Source organism: Ictalurus furcatus, chromosome 11 (assembly GCF_023375685.1).
Source record: "Ictalurus furcatus strain D&B chromosome 11, Billie_1.0, whole genome shotgun sequence".
Taxonomy (NCBI): domain Eukaryota; kingdom Metazoa; phylum Chordata; class Actinopteri; order Siluriformes; family Ictaluridae; genus Ictalurus; species Ictalurus furcatus.
In genome coordinates, this window is record NC_071265.1 from 8,459,047 (window position 1) to 8,475,000 (window position 15,954).

Below are 15,954 nucleotides of genomic sequence, written 5' to 3' on the forward strand. Positions count from 1 at the left end.
GCACAGATTAATGTGAAGCCTGCTTAGAGCTGTATCAAATATTTAAACTGCCCTGAAAGTGTTGCTACCATCTGCATGAGAGTAATCACACAGGCTTATCATTTTTGCATTAGTTACTAATCAGTGTCTGTGCTAATCCCTTCTGCTGCAAACAGACAGCACAAATTCACGCCCAGCCATGGGAGTGTTCATTTAAAATGAACAGAGTTTACAACTCTGACATCACTCACACCACAGGTACAGACTTCTCGCCAGAAGCTTCTCGCTGTTCATAATGCTGCAATGAAAAAGCATCTAATGAGGCAAACGAGCAGGCAGCTCTCTGGCATTTTATGAGCAGAGAAACCCACCATAATGACTTTTAATGACAGTTAAAACAGCTGTGGGATATTTCTGTGGAATAAGTGTTACAATCATGCTTAACGTCTCCAAATAAACCACTGGCTGACTCCATCATTTTTAAGCACTGGTCATGTGTGGAGTTCCATTTGCCTTGACTTCAAAATGGACCTCATTAACTTAAATTTTAAGTTAATGGTGCTTTCTTGTATTGTTTTTGGTTGGTTGATGTGTTTTAAACTTATGGGCCACCGTAGTTTGGTCATACCTACTGTATTTGTATCTATAATCCATATAAAACCTTAGATCCCAGCAGAAACTGAACAAGAAAAGCACCAACAAATAACCTGAGATGTAACATTATGTCTGACTTCAGAATCACTACATAAATCATCACAATAATATTCAAATAATCATAAAGAAATCCATCCATTTTCCATATCCTACACAGGGTCACTGTGTATCCTGGAACCTATCCCAGGCGGAGAAACACCCTGGACAGGGTGCCAATCCATCACAAGGCACAATCTCACACTATGGACAATTTAGAGATGCCAATCAACCTGGTTTTGGACTGTTGGAGGAAACCGGAGTACCTGGAGGAAACCCTAGAAACATGTGGAGAACATGTAAACTCTGCACATACAGTGCGAAGGCAGGGTTCAAACCCCCAACCCTGGAAGTGCGAGGCAAACATGCTAACCACTAAGCCACCATGCCCCATGACAAATTATTTTGCCATGCTGGCCCACATTTTTGATCTTGACAAGGTAGAGTTGCATTTCTCAATACAACAACTTGTGGCTTTTATAAAAACACTTTACTTGAACCCTTCCGTCAAGGAACTGGCATAACATCATCATAAACATGCTGTGAAAGATGTCATAGAGTATAAACACAGTTCATGTAGTTCTATTCTAGTTATCGTTACTTGTAAACATTCATTAACAATGAACACACACCTCCACACACACGTATGATGCACTGATATATCTGTCGATCTGCTGATATGCTGTATAGCTTATCTGCATTCTTTTACTTCATACAAGTTGAAACTCCCACCCCTTCACTCCCTCTTAACCTTCCATCTGTTCGCTTTGAACATATTTGCTGTCTAATTTGCTCATGGCAACCTTCATTTTGGTTATTAGCAAACACTGTGGACAGAATTAAATATATGGCCTCTAAACTATGAAATGCATGTGTAATGTTACCTGTGTGAAGTATAACTATGGCAAGGGAAAACTCCCTTAGACGACACAACACAGCAGTTTAATACCACTGCTGTGTTCAGTCTTACTACACCAGTTTTTCTCCCATATCAGGAATGTCTAAATCAGTGGTGGCACAGATATGATCCTGCTTGGACTCTCCTAGTGTACGGTCCTAAATGTTTAACAAAGATATCAGTGGGAAGGTCTGAGATGCTCCGTGTTTCTGTGTACCAAACCACTTGCCATGACAAATGTTAAAAGTGAATGCTAAAACTTATTGGCTTGGACATACTGATACAGAAGGCATTAAAAAACAGTTTACGGGTAACTTTATCTAAAAAGATCTGTGTGTGATTTCACAGGAAGAAATTTACCACCACAAACCCCACGCTTTAACTTAACCGAACTTAAGTTGGAGGTGAAAAATCATGAGACCATATTGCTTATCCATGTGTTTCCTCAGCTGTATTGTTTATACTTAATGCTCATATGTGAAACAAATCTACTGGAAAGTGTACTAGTGATGTCATCTATTGTTCCCGTTTCTGTATGCTGGGAAATGTCCTTCGCAAGGAAACAGGAGACAAGTTTCACCCCCACAGACCATCACATGTGACCTTCAAGAGCCCTCACATTCCCTTCTCCAACAGAAAGCGTCCTCAGTAACTGAGAGCCTTAACGCCCACGACAGTGGCACCAGACCAGGGGTCAATCCCATTTCAATTCCAGTATGACAGAATATAAACACTGCCTTTGTGCAAATATGAGAATTCCTAATGCAATCAAGAAGATGAAAAAAAAAAACCATCAATAGATCCTGCTTTTTAGTTTTTAACACTGATTTTTCCATAATGGCTGCATCTGCACCGAAGGTCCACCACAAAGCTATGCAGTACAGTTACAATGTTTGCTATTATTTTTGCTACGATAATAATGAGACCCACATGACATCTCACAGGGTCATGACCCCATCCTTTCACACATGTGCAGTGGTTTTCAAAATAAGAAGTGGAAAAGACTGCTTTGAAACACTTTATTTGAAGTTTACCTACATTGGGCTTTTCATTCATAATCATAGCATAAGTTAGGAATAAACCATAACGTATACTCTGCTCAAACAAATAAGGTTGCAAAGCTTTGACTTTCATGCTAATGGTCCTCAATGCCACAGTGCTCATCATCTCTTTGATTGCTAACTAGCCGAGCGAAGTCGCTGCCGCGACTCAGCAACATATGTGCATCATATACTGTAACTGCATTGCACTTACTAAGTAGAAGTCCAAGATTTGATATTTCCACTAGTTCCGTGTTAGATGTCTCATTAATACGACACTGAACGTCACTGAAATTTGGTGAGTGAGAAAATAAGCACTTTTCCTTTTAGGAGCTAACAGCAAAACCTGACTATTATCCCTTATGTTTGTGATTATTGAAAGTTTTTCTCAGATTTAACTGCATTGTAGGGCAATAGTGGCTCAACAGTTAAGGCTCTGGGTTACTGATCAAGTCTGGGGTTCAAGCCCCAGCATCACCAAGCTGCTACTTGGTAGCACCTTGAGCAAGGCCCTTTACCCTCTCTACTCCAAGGACGCCCTGTGCTCTGACCCCAACTTCTTAACAAGCTAGGATATGTGAAAAAAAATTTTCACTCTGCTTTAATGTATATGTGACAAATAAAAGCTTCTTGTAATTACACTAGGAATGTCCCACTGGGATGACAGAAAAGGAGACAACCACTAACTTCTCACAGGAATTATGAAAATACAGCACCAACAAAGTAGCACTCTCTTTACATAATATATCAATTAAATTAAGTATCCTTTCCATTAATAATAATTTATAATAATTTACTTGACAGTTGGGAATTCTAAATAATTGAAGCTGGGGGGGGGGGGGGTTATATAATAATGCATAAACATAAACATCTTATGAATATTAAATTATTAAAAATACTTCTGATCTATAGACTTTTAAATATAACTGAATTTGTATTGGAATGGTGATTCGTAATAACAAGATTCGTAATAACAACTAGACCCCAGCTTCAGTCATGGAGTATCACATTTCATATCCTCCTACATACATTTCCCAAAACAGTAAGATTTATGAATATGCAGTCAATTACAGGACAAATTAATAACTCAAAAGACAAAGATAGAAAATTACAAGTACAACAGTGTCGAAATGTCTAATATCTTTCATGTCAACTCATGGGTTTTGACATAAAGCTTACCATACTCCTACAGCATGGCTCAGTGCTTATGAAGTGCCTATGTGTTATGAAAGCCCAGCATAGGTCCCCTTCAAATAGAGTGTTAAAACATCTCCATGGGATTTCAGCATAATGTTCTGTAATACAACCTTAGATTAAAAATATTACAAACATGCAAGATTATAATTAATAGCAAATGAGAGAAGACGAATGCTTAAAACAGTTTATACCAGAGCACAGTTGAATTCTTGAAATCTCATTGGTCAAAAGGTTTGTTGATATAGTGTTGATAAGTTTTCTGTGTGGAGAGGTTCATTTAGCATTTATAGAAAGAGTCTCCAGTGTCCAAGCTTTGCAACAGTAAAGCTGAAACTTTTAAGTGTTCCACTATGGGAAAGTCTTCAGGATATTTTGTGTTTTGCCGTTTCTCTGTAGCATGACAAGCTGATGTTTTTGTCTCATTAACTTCAAGAGAGCGAAAAAAGACAAGTTTGTGTGGGTGAGCAACTATTTCCGGCTGTTATAACATAAGTGATAACACGTGCTTCATGGACATTCCACACCATTCAATGTATAAATGGATTTTTAAAAAAGTATAATGATAATGAGTCTTTATTTATCACATATACATTACAGCACAGTGAAATTCTTTTCTTCGCATACCACAGCATGCCAGGAAGTTGGGGACAGAGTGCAGGGTCAGCCATGATACAGCGCCCCTGGAGCAGAGAGGGTTAAGGGCCTTGCTCAATGGCCCAACAGTGGCATCTTGGCAGCGCCGGGGCTTGAACCCCTGACCTCCTGATCGGTAACCCAGAGCCTTAACAACCAAGCCACTACTGTTCCCCATTAATGACTAATTAATGGTGTCATTAATTAGTCATTAATAATAAAAAAAATTATCACCAACTTGCTATGGAGTGAGAGGAATAAACACTTCAGTGCATACTGTAATTGGAAAATCATCAACTCCAAGGTGGTAACAGTAACGCTGTTTGTTGTCGGGCTACATCACACCACCCCGTTGTTGATTATTTTCCTATAACAGATCCACCGCCCCCACCCCATTCCAACCCCAAGTGTTTTATTCCATCCTTGGCTCACATATCACTGTGAAATGAGAGCACCTCATTTGAATTTGTGTGTCTGAAAACAGTCACAGCTCATCCTTGATGACTGTATCTCAGTGATGACACAGACCAGAACTTACATTGGACCCATTTCTGACACAGTATTAGCGGTCACATTGGTTACAATTGGGTCATTTCCGGCCCAGATACCAAATGCCATGATATACTTAAATGTCACTGCTTACAGTTGGACCATTTTTGAACCACAATACACTTTTTCAATAACTGACATACTTAAACAATTACTTAAATCAAACAATTAACCCAGAGATGAGTTTCAGATATGAACAAAACATACATATACATTGCAGAGTATAGGCTACATTGTCTCTTGAGTGTGTGCCATCTACTGTGTGTCACTGAATGTAAAGGATGATGGAGTCTCTCTGGTTATGTAACATATGAGCTGATCAGTATTCTGCCTGGAAACATAGTAATTGAGTACATGCGTGCAGCTGCATCACCAAACGTTCAGAAAAGACAAATATTTGAAAAAAAGCCATCTTATCAAATGGACCTATAAATATAAGGTATTACAGCAGTGATCTAACCAGCAATGAGAGTCAAATTAGACATATTTGTGCAGGAAGAAAAGATACTAAGCCCATTTGGAAAACAGCCCACAATTACACCTTAACAAAATTTCTGATTTCTAGTATGGTTATTCTTTGAGGAGTACTCAGTCAGCTATCTATGCAGATTTCAGACATACATGTAATTGAATGCATGGTACCAGTAAGTCCTACTACTAGTACTACTACAAATTATTTTTAAGTAACACAAGAGCACATTTACATATAGCTAAAAGTATTAACAAGGCGCATATCCTTGGTATGTTCAGGACAACAGTGTTAGAAAGTTCTCACCAGACTGGACATAGAAGTTAGTCATCATGCTATGGATAACATCAGAACCTCTTGGTGGTCCTTTGGAGCACATGTCTTAGCATTATGCCCCCCTACCACTCAATGATACAACATACTTCGTCATAGAAAAGAGCTGCTTTTCAAATGAACTTAAAGGAACACTTGAAGTGTTGCTTCAACCTAATTTCTAGAACTGGAAACATTTCAGCGTATTTCCCTGAACGGAAAGCAGAAATGAGAAATGACTTTGCTTATACAACTGCTTATACAACCCCAATTCTGAGAAAGTTGGGACAGTATGGAAAATGCAAAAAAAAAAAAAAATAAACTACAAAAAGAATCATTTGAAAATTCTCTTCACCCTGTACTACACTGAAAACACATCATTAACACATGATTTGATATTTTTCTTCGTGAATTTAATTTATTTTGGAAAAATACACTCATTTCAAATCTGATGACTGAAACACACTCCAAAAACATTGGGACAGTCGACTGTTTACCACTGTGCTAACACCCGCTTTCTCTGCTTACGCAAGCATGCACTTGTAATCCAGGCAGAATGTGGTTAGGCGTTCTGCTCCGGATGGCTGCATATGTTGCTCCAAAATGTTTATATATATTTCTGCATTAATGCTGCCCTCACAGATGTGCAAGTTACCCATGCCATGGGCACTGACACACCTCCATACCACGACAGACACTGGCTTTTGGACCTGACACTGATAACAGCTTGGATGGTCCTTTTCCTCTTTGGCCCAGAGAACACGACGGCTATTTTGTCCAAAAACTATTTGAAATGTTGACTCATCAGACCACCAAACACGATTCCACTGTGCTACTGTCCATCTCAGATGAGACCGAGCCCAGAGAAGTCGACGGCACTTCTGGACAGTGTTGATGCATGGCTTCTGCTTTGCATAGTAAAGCGTTAACTTGCATCTGTGGATGCAGCTGCGAATGGTGTTGAGTAACAAAGGTTTACCAAAGTATTCCCGAGCCCATGTCAGGATATCTATTACAGACTCATGACAGTTTTTAAGACAGTGACGTCTGAGGGATCGGAGATCACACTCATTCAGAAGTGATTTTCAGCCTTGTCCTTTATGCGCTGAGATTTACCCGGATTCCTTGAATCGTTTAATTATATTGTGCACTGTAGAAGGTGAAATGTCCAAAATCCTACCAATTTGTCTTTTGGGAATGTTGTTCTCAAAGTGTTTATTATTCGCTGACGCATCTGTTGGCAGATTGCCGAGCCTCAACCCATCCTTGCTCTTGAAGGACTAGGCCTTTTTTGGAGACTCCTTATATACTATGATTAGACGATTGCCTCACCTGTTTCACATCAGCGTCTTATTTCAACTTGTCACATCGCTATTAATCCTAAATTGCCCCTGTCCCAACTTTTTTGGAACATGTTGCATGCATCAATTTAAAAATAAACATTTACCTTCAAAAAACTATGCAGTTGATTAGGTAAAACATCAAATACCTTGTCTTTATACATTTTATTGTTTAAATACAAGTCAAAGTACATTTACAAATCACTCCTCTTTGTTTTTATTAGCATTTTCCATACAGTCCCAACTGTTTTGGAATTGGGGTTGTATAAAAACTCACATATGGACAAAGTAAAAGGGCAGTTGTTGAAAGCAAATTCAAAAAAAACTTGATGAGACAGATGTCCGACACACAGTAAAACTAATTCTTGTTACTTACACTTACGCTTAAGTTTCCTCATTTTAACCATGCGTTAGAAGGTCAAAATGGATGCATTTCCATGTTTATGTGTGTACACTATGTAAGAGATAAAACATGATTTGGTGTACTGTTATAGGAAAACAACCAATGATGGGACGTTTCAGGAAAGGGCATTACCACCCAAAAGTTATTTTCCTATAACAGCATTTCTTGAGGTGGTTTACTCCACACTTACCTCAGCAATTTTCAGTTTGTTATCATTTACGTTAAAACAGCTATAAATAGTGGTTCTCTCACTAGCTTCTCTTTTCTCTTGAAGTGAACAAGATAACAAATAGAACTCAACTCAAACAGTGTCGACGAGGTGAAGAACAGTCTTTATTTATTATTAATCTGTATGCCTCACATACCTTTAAAGCGATTGAAAAAATATTTCAGATATATTTTGACCTTGTTGTGACCTTGACCTTGTTTGGATCAATTCCGCAATCGAATCAGTTCATCTGCTGGTTATAATGATACTTCCATATAAATCCTACAAACATTTGACTATTTGTTCTCGAGATATCATGCTAAGAATAATCTCAGATGAATGCATGGATGGATGTACGGACACACGGATGCACGGACACCACAAAAACATAATAAAAAACACAGTGTGTCATGTTACCGAGAAACTACAAAGTGCAAAGACATCTGTCTTGTTTTTCTGTGTTGGAAAACTTAACTTAGCAAAGCACTGGCACTGGAGACTCCTTCCAAATGATCTAAATGGCTCCTTAATGAAAACCTCACTATGTCAGTGATTAGACATTTTACATCCATTTATTATTAGGCATTGATTATTTGGAACGTCTGCCATACAAGTAGCTCTGAATGAGTTGTTACTGTAGAAACGATAAATAAAGTATTCGAATGAGAATTAGTATTGAATTACAGCTGGCGATACTTTCAGTATCGCCAACTGTTGCAATCAATCAACACCTTCTAACCAATCAGAGATTGAAAACTGTTGGCATATTCCTTTCAAATTTCGAAAGTGGCTGATCTTCATTGTATATGTACGATACATTGAGTGTTATACATTTATTAGACATGTAAGAAAACAGCTTTGCAGTAGATGATTTGAAACAAGCTCTTCAAATTCTCAGGTTGAAACCAAAAAACAAACGTGCTTGCTCTTGATAAGTTATGAGTCAAGCAGCTGTAAGACTCCCACAGGACCTCCTTTACAGGAGAACAGTGCAATCTCAGCTCCCTCATTTCCTCGCCGTAAAGTTCTGGATCCAACAGGACAAGCTCTCTGTCATTTTCTGGGCAGCTGTAAAGAGTGTCATCACTAGATGAAGCAATCCAGCATAATGAAAGCAGTGCTGCACTAAAACCTGATCAAACGCACCGCTCAGGGCTCGGGTGACCCTTGGCTTGTGAACAGCCAGATGGATGATATTACTGCAGCCCAGTGGAGAGCAAGGAGGGAGGGGGGGATTTGACTAAAACAAACCTCAAAACAATGAGAGAGTGAAATATGCAGAGTGATATGAGAGATAAGGTAGAGTAAAGATTTCAGTGATGTCTGTCTGGTTGCCTCATCTCACATGCTAACCTTATATACGGTCATGCTGCCACAAGAGGGAAAAAAAACGAGACGGATGAGAGGAAATGAAAAGGCATTCATCAAAGGCTACAAGATAGCAGAGCAGCCTAATGATGGAGCTGACAGAAAAGCAATGTCTTATCTCACCTTTCTTCCTTCTTGTCTCTGAGGGATTCTTCCCGTCTCCACTGCAGAGGCGAGGCAGACCTGCAGACCTGGGCTCAGAGAAGCAGCGGCAGTCCCTCCTTTCTTCCCCTCGAGCATACACAGCATCCGGAGCTGCAGTACACTCGCTATTGAGGACTACGAAGGGGGATGGCAGAGAGCTCCCATAACACAAGAGCCATACTGTGAAACTGAACACACCTCCTCCCCAAGTGTTCACCCAATAGCAGCTTGAGGGTTCTCTACACATACATATACATGCAAGCACACACTCTCTCTCTCACACACACACACACACACACACACCAGCCAACCACCACCCCAATACTAGCACTTGCTTGCTCACTTGCCCCCCCACACATAAACACTGATGAGAGGAAAAACAACAAGGAATGAAAATGAATGCCTCTTTTTTTTAATGCACTTGTGAAATCAGCAAAAATGCACCATATGGAAGGAATAAAGGACTAAAGCCATGACCTGGTCTGTGATCATCCTGAAACATGAAGACACTTTCTATCACAGAAAAAATGCTGCTATTGAAACTAGCACTGATTGAAAAACCATCATGCCTCTTGAAGGATGGATGAAACAATCCAGGACATGCCAGTCATTCATGCACCAGGGTTGTATTTCTCTACATTTTTTTTCTTCTTTCATTCAGTTTCTGTTTTGTCTCCTACAGAGCATAGAGTAAGCTTCAGTGTTAAGCCTAAGGAAACTAAGGAGCAGTAGAAGAAGAGGTGTGTGTGTGTGGTGTGTGTGTGTGTGTGTGTGTGTACAGTACGTGTTTGTGTGCCTCTCTTCCACATCTGTGTGCACACTACCGCGCGTGCTTCAGTATTGTCTAGTAACGCGCATGCGCACAACCCTTCCCACGCCCCAGTGTTATTTAGCTCGTATTAACCGATATAACGATATTGGGAATGAAGACACAACACATGTAGGTGGTTTTAATTATTTCTAAAAGCCATATTAAGCATTTAAGACGGGTCGAGTGAGCAAATATTCAAGTGGTTAAATAATTTAATAAAAAATAGCATAGAGTCCAAGCTAATAAAGAAATATTAGGTCGATTTTCCACTCGGACATCATGTTGAACTGCAAAGCAAAGCAAATATGGTGAAATAACAGGAAATTACATTAAACTAAAATCCGACTGTTTTAATATAATACCTCAGTGAGCTCTTTAATATTTTGGTTGTTGAGTCCCTCTGCTGGCGAAAGTCAGTTATTGGCGTTATTGTATTATTTTTTAAATTCTACATTTATTTGTATTTTGTTAACGACTTTATTTTATGAAAATTATATATTTATTTCATGTTACATTATTGTTACTTGATTTTGTTGTATTTGTGCTGTTAAACAACATGTCCCATAGTTACTGGTGTAAAATTTCACATTGCATTTTAATTCTACTTTCTGTTATTTTAAGTCGTTTGATTTGTTTTTAATGTTTGGGAAATTTCATATAGAATGGCACAAATCCCAATTTAAAAGGCAAAAAAAACCCCAAGAAACAAATAAGAGAGCATGTTTCTGTTTATTTCTACTCATAATGTATTTAAGGTTATTGGCATAATTGTTATGTTAACACTGCCCCCATGCAATGTATATGCGTGTGTTTGTTTCGTTTATTGTTTGTAACACATGCATTTTTTTTTTTGTTTTTACCAATTGCAAAAACAGTTGCATGTTCCACCTTTGCATATTAAAATACAGTATTTGGCCAAAAGTTTGACACCTGACCATCACATCTATATGTGCTTGTTTAACATCATATTCCAGATTTAGTTGTCCTTTTGCTGTTATAATAACCTCCACTCTTCTGGGAAGGCTTTCCACTAGATTTTCGCTGTGAGGATTTATGCTCATTCAGCCACAAAAGCATTAGAGAGGTCAGGCAGTGATTTCAGGTGATAAGGCCTGGTACAATCAGCGTTCCAGTTCATCCCAAAGGTGTTAAATGGGGATGAGGTCAAGGCTCTGTGCAGGCTACTCGAGTTCTTCCTGTCCCAACTTGGTAAACCACATCTTCATGGAGCTCTGTGCTTTGTGCATGGGGCATTGTCATACTGGAACATGTTTGGGCCTCTTAGTTCCAGTGAAGGTAAATTGTAATGCTATAGCATACAAAGACATTCTATATAAATATGTGCTTCCAAATTTGTGGCAGCAGTTTGGGGAAGAAAAGCACATGGGTGTGATGGTCAGGTGTCCACATACTTTTGGCAATATAGTGTGTGTCACGTGAATAAAATCAATGAATATCCAAGATCATAATCAGGACAGACCATTGTAAATGTGTTGTAACAGTTGGTGTGCGACCAGAGTCCAACCACCACTGGATGTCTAATAAATCCAATGCAATGACAACAACCTCAAACTGTGCAGAAGCTCTGCTTCACCATCATATTATATTTTTATTCTTTTACAGGCAGGATCTTCTGGCTTGGTTTCTGATATACAAGCACAACTTTTCACCTCACAAGGATTTCATTTGGAATAATTGTAATATTCTAGATAAAAATGCATATTTTCAGACTTGGTTTGATAAAAATAAAAAATAAAAAGTCAGTTAGGGATGTTGTTCTCATATAAGGAATTTCTAGATCATTTTGTCTCCCATTTTTCCCCAAATAATTTTCCATAGTCATTGTTTCCATTCCAACAGCACATTCCCTGCTGGAAAAAAAACTCAATAGAAACCATTACAGACATTCTAATGGTTTCCACTACAAATACCATTACAAGCCACCAGCTAATCATTAAAACCAATACCATTAACACTATTGGTGCTTAATGGTATTCACTAGACATAACATGCCGCCAATAGAAGGCAACAAATTACCAGTAGAGACCCACAGATACCATTACAGTTTCCATTAAAACCCAATACAATTCCCATTATAACCATTACAAATTCTGTGAGGGTTAAATTTTTTCCAGCTTGGTTGTTACTTTACCCTCTGTGATTGATTATTGGAATAATGAAGTAGGTAGCATTTGCTGGAAGAAAGTGTGGACACTTGAACATACTTTTTTCTTAACAAACAAAGTAAAAGAGATTTCTTTCAAAATAATTCACGAGTATTACCCTGCAAACTATTATATGAAAACGATTACAAATGAAATATGCTCCAACTGATCTTTTTCTCGTGACTCGGTTGCATATCTTTTTTGGATTTGTTCATTTCAAAAAAAAAAAAAAAAAAAAACTTGCAAGACATTTCAGGATTTATTAAGGGTGAAATTTATGAGTGTACATTGTGTTGGAAGGATGTGGTATTGGACTTAATTTTTTTAAGGACAATTTTATGTTATAAATCTGATTCTGTTGCCAAGTTCCACATTTACAGATCCAAATATTCACACTAGAAATATTCAGAACTCCCCCTTTCATTTAAAGTTTTTTTTTTTAAAAAAAGATGTCTTACATTGCTTAAATTGTCTCAGTTTAAGCAATGTAAGATAAACAACAACAACAAAGCTTTAAAAACATTTTACAAACTATTTGTAATTATTTTCCCGTTTTTAATGACTTGTTATTCTGCAAACTTTTGGAAATATATTTTTTCCCCTTTTTTCCCCTCCTCTGTTTTGTTTTGTTTCTCATTGTTGGTATCTGTTATTGCCTTTGTATTGTTTTGAGCATTAAAATAAAATAAAAATAATTAAATAAAAATAATTTTTTAAATGATAAAATAATAAATAAATTTATTATTATTATTATTATTATTATCTTGCAGGACCAAGCAGCGTGAGACACAAAAGGACCCGCTGATCACGTGACACAACGGGTAGTCTTACATTTTGCCTGCAATATTGCACACAGATGACCCGTTTTGATTTATAATATATTTTTTAAAGACATTAGACAAACCGGATATTTAGTATACATATCGATTCTTAAGATTATGATCGAGGTTTTAATAGAAATGACAAATTAAACCAGACCCGTCTTGTCGCAGGCGAAAAACGGCACTTCAGTGTGTTGCCTTGGAAAAAAGCGCCAAGTTCTACAGCTCGTGCAGTGCACCCAAGTTTTAATTCCCTACCCGTATTCTGATAACCCCCACCCCTGCACTATGATTGGATAACAATCCACAGCCCCAGTAAATGGTCTCGTCACAGAGATGACTACGAGCCAATCAAAACTCAGGAGGTGTGTCTGGTCGGAAAAGGAGTGTGGGAAAATGATATCGCGCCTTCGAAGTTGTCAAGGTGTTTTTACCTTTCAGTGTAACCGCTCGAAGATGACTTAGACACAGCTACAGTGGATACAGTGCATGAAGATGTAACGGAAGAGGAGAGTAAGAGAGAGTCACTAACGTTAAAGGTTTGTGTTGAACGCTCTCCTCCACTGAACTCTCTCTCTCTCTGAAGTGAAAGAGCAGCGAGTAGTGGGGTTTTCCACTTCCACTCTCCCCCGGCTTTCTAATGCTAATGCTAGCCTTGCTGTTCGTGTTGGGGCCGAAATACAAAGCGCGTGCTCTCCTATATTAGTGCGATACACAGGGAATAAAAGCGATGGCTCGTGCACCCTATGTAGCGCATTATGTATAGGATAAGGAGCTATTTGGGACGTAGCCTTGGTTTGTGACCTGTCTCGTCGATACGTGTGGCTGTTTAATCTTTATAATTCCTGCAACTGTTTGGAGTTAATATGATAACACGTTATAACACATTAAAGAGTTAATAAGTGTTTTTTTGTGCGACTAGATGTTTATAATTCAGTTTAAAGTGTTATTCTTAGTGTTAGGGTGAACTGTAGTGAACTATAGTGCATATACAATGTGTGGAGTTGCTTAAAGATGATCTGTCTGTGTGTGTGTCTGTCTGTGTCTGTCTCTCTCTCTGTCTGTGTCTGTCTCACTGTCTCTCTCTCACTGTCTCTTTATTGAAGGATTGATTGTCGGATCAGTAAAATGCCAGGTGTGCAGAGCGAGGGAGCTGCAGTAGGTGTGGGAAGTCCGGTCCGGAAAAACCGTCTGTCTCTAAAGTTCCTGCAAAGGAAAGAAACCAAGCGCGCTCTCGACTTCAACGAGCCTCAGGCTGATGAACCCAACGCTGTAGAACCAGCAGACACCACAAGGTGGGAGAACTCATAACCCTGCAGTCAGAATGTCTCCAGTGCTATAAAAGGGGAAACACACACACACACACCCTGAACCACTTGCAAATTAATCTTATCATTAACATGTGCATCCACATTTCATTTTGTAATGAAATTCTGACTTTTTTTTTGTTTGTTTGTTTAAACTTGTTCAGTTTTTGCTAGGGTGAATAGTCCTACAGTTCTGACATTACACGCCATGTGAGTACTTGATGATTGTGTGGCCCCCTTGTTTCATCTTCACCTAAAGAAACAGATGCAGGAGCTCTTTAGTCCTTTAGCCTGGGTTTACACCGGCCTGGCTTTCTGTCACAGACAAAACCCCCCCTTTCTAAAATAATAATTTGGTTTGGTGCAGTCTTAGAACGCTTAATAAGACATGCTTATCGGAAAGTGAATTAGGTGGTTTTCACATTTGCTGTGGCTCGACATCCGAGTGCGTTTGTTCCTGGTTCCCCCCGCGGCGTTGGTCTGTTTTCAGACTCACTTGATTCTATCGAACCCTGGTGCGTTTACGTTCATTTTACGTCATCACAAACGTGCATGGAGAACACTGCACAACTCACCATATATACATACATACACACTACCAGTCCAAATTTTAGACGCACTCATTCTTTAGTTGTATTTTTTCCACATTTTAGAATAATAATAAAGTCAATGGGAACCATGGGAATTATGTTGTGATAAAAAAAAATCCAAAATAAATCAAAATAATTTAATATTTTAGCGTCTTCAAGGTGGACACACTTTTTGTCTAGAATTTCCAGAAATGTATTCTTGGCATTTTCTCACCCGATTTCTTGAGGAATTTCCCTGAGATGCGTTTTAAACAGTATTAAAGGAGTTCACACCGACGCTGGACACTTATTGGCTGCTTTTCGGGATATTTCGCTCTGAGTCTGTTTTTAAAAAATATTTTTTTGTAAATAAAATGTTAGTTTTCTAATGAAAGAAATTAATATGTCGGCACGATTATATTTTTATCTGCAACACCGATTTCAAACATTTAATCACACACCTTCAGATCAAAAGGTTTTTAAGATCATGAGAAACATTTCAGTCGAGTGTCATATTCATATATATATATAATATATATAATTTTTCATTCTGTGCTATCATGCACAGCAATGGACCTCTTCTGTGTCCCACAACGTTCCCCTGCCACTCATGGTACACGTGTTATGGAAACTAATGACAATGTCATCGGCTAAAACGCATGCACAGGTTACTTGCGGACCCGAGTACAAGTTACGTTCATGGGAATCGCGGCACAGTTCCAGTGCTACCGAAATCGGACCACCTCCTACAGCTAGTCTCGGGTTCGGTACTGCGGTGTGCTTCCCAGTCCACATGACAGCTGTCGCATTACAGATTTTTCATGCAAACTGTGCTCTGTTTCAGACTAAACTGCCAGGGTGAATGCCCCCTTAGTGACCGCAGAAGAAGAAACCTTTATTTGTCACATACACTTGCACTTGTGATGAAGTTGGGGTCCGAGCACAGGGTCAGGCATGATGCAGCACATGGTGAAGTTCTCTCAGAAGACAGCTGACCACAGAGTTCTGGCATTGTCCCAAATTTTTGTATTAAAAACTGTTACAGCGCTCG

General features: G+C 38.7%; 2 protein-coding genes across 5 annotated transcripts in view; one reads left to right on the forward strand and one right to left on the reverse strand.

Moving 5' to 3' along the window:
- The window catches only part of kank4 (KN motif and ankyrin repeat domains 4), a 60,587-nt gene extending 50,957 nt beyond the window's left edge, over positions 1-9,630 (reverse strand). For all 3 annotated transcript variants that reach the window (XM_053636097.1, XM_053636101.1, XM_053636098.1), the window contains exon 1: positions 9,210-9,630. The gene's annotated coding sequence lies outside the window, so the exon portion shown is untranslated. The remainder of the gene's footprint in view (positions 1-9,209) is intronic.
- A 3,648-nt stretch (positions 9,631-13,278) lies between these two features.
- usp1 (ubiquitin specific peptidase 1) overlaps positions 13,279-15,954 on the forward strand; it is a 14,647-nt gene continuing 11,971 nt past the window's right edge. For both annotated transcript variants that reach the window (XM_053637046.1, XM_053637047.1), the window contains exons 1-2: positions 13,279-13,566; positions 14,134-14,322. In XM_053637046.1, coding sequence (XP_053493021.1) covers positions 14,156-14,322 — 167 coding nt within the window. In that variant the 5' untranslated portion in view covers positions 13,279-13,566; positions 14,134-14,155. The remainder of the gene's footprint in view (positions 13,567-14,133; positions 14,323-15,954) is intronic.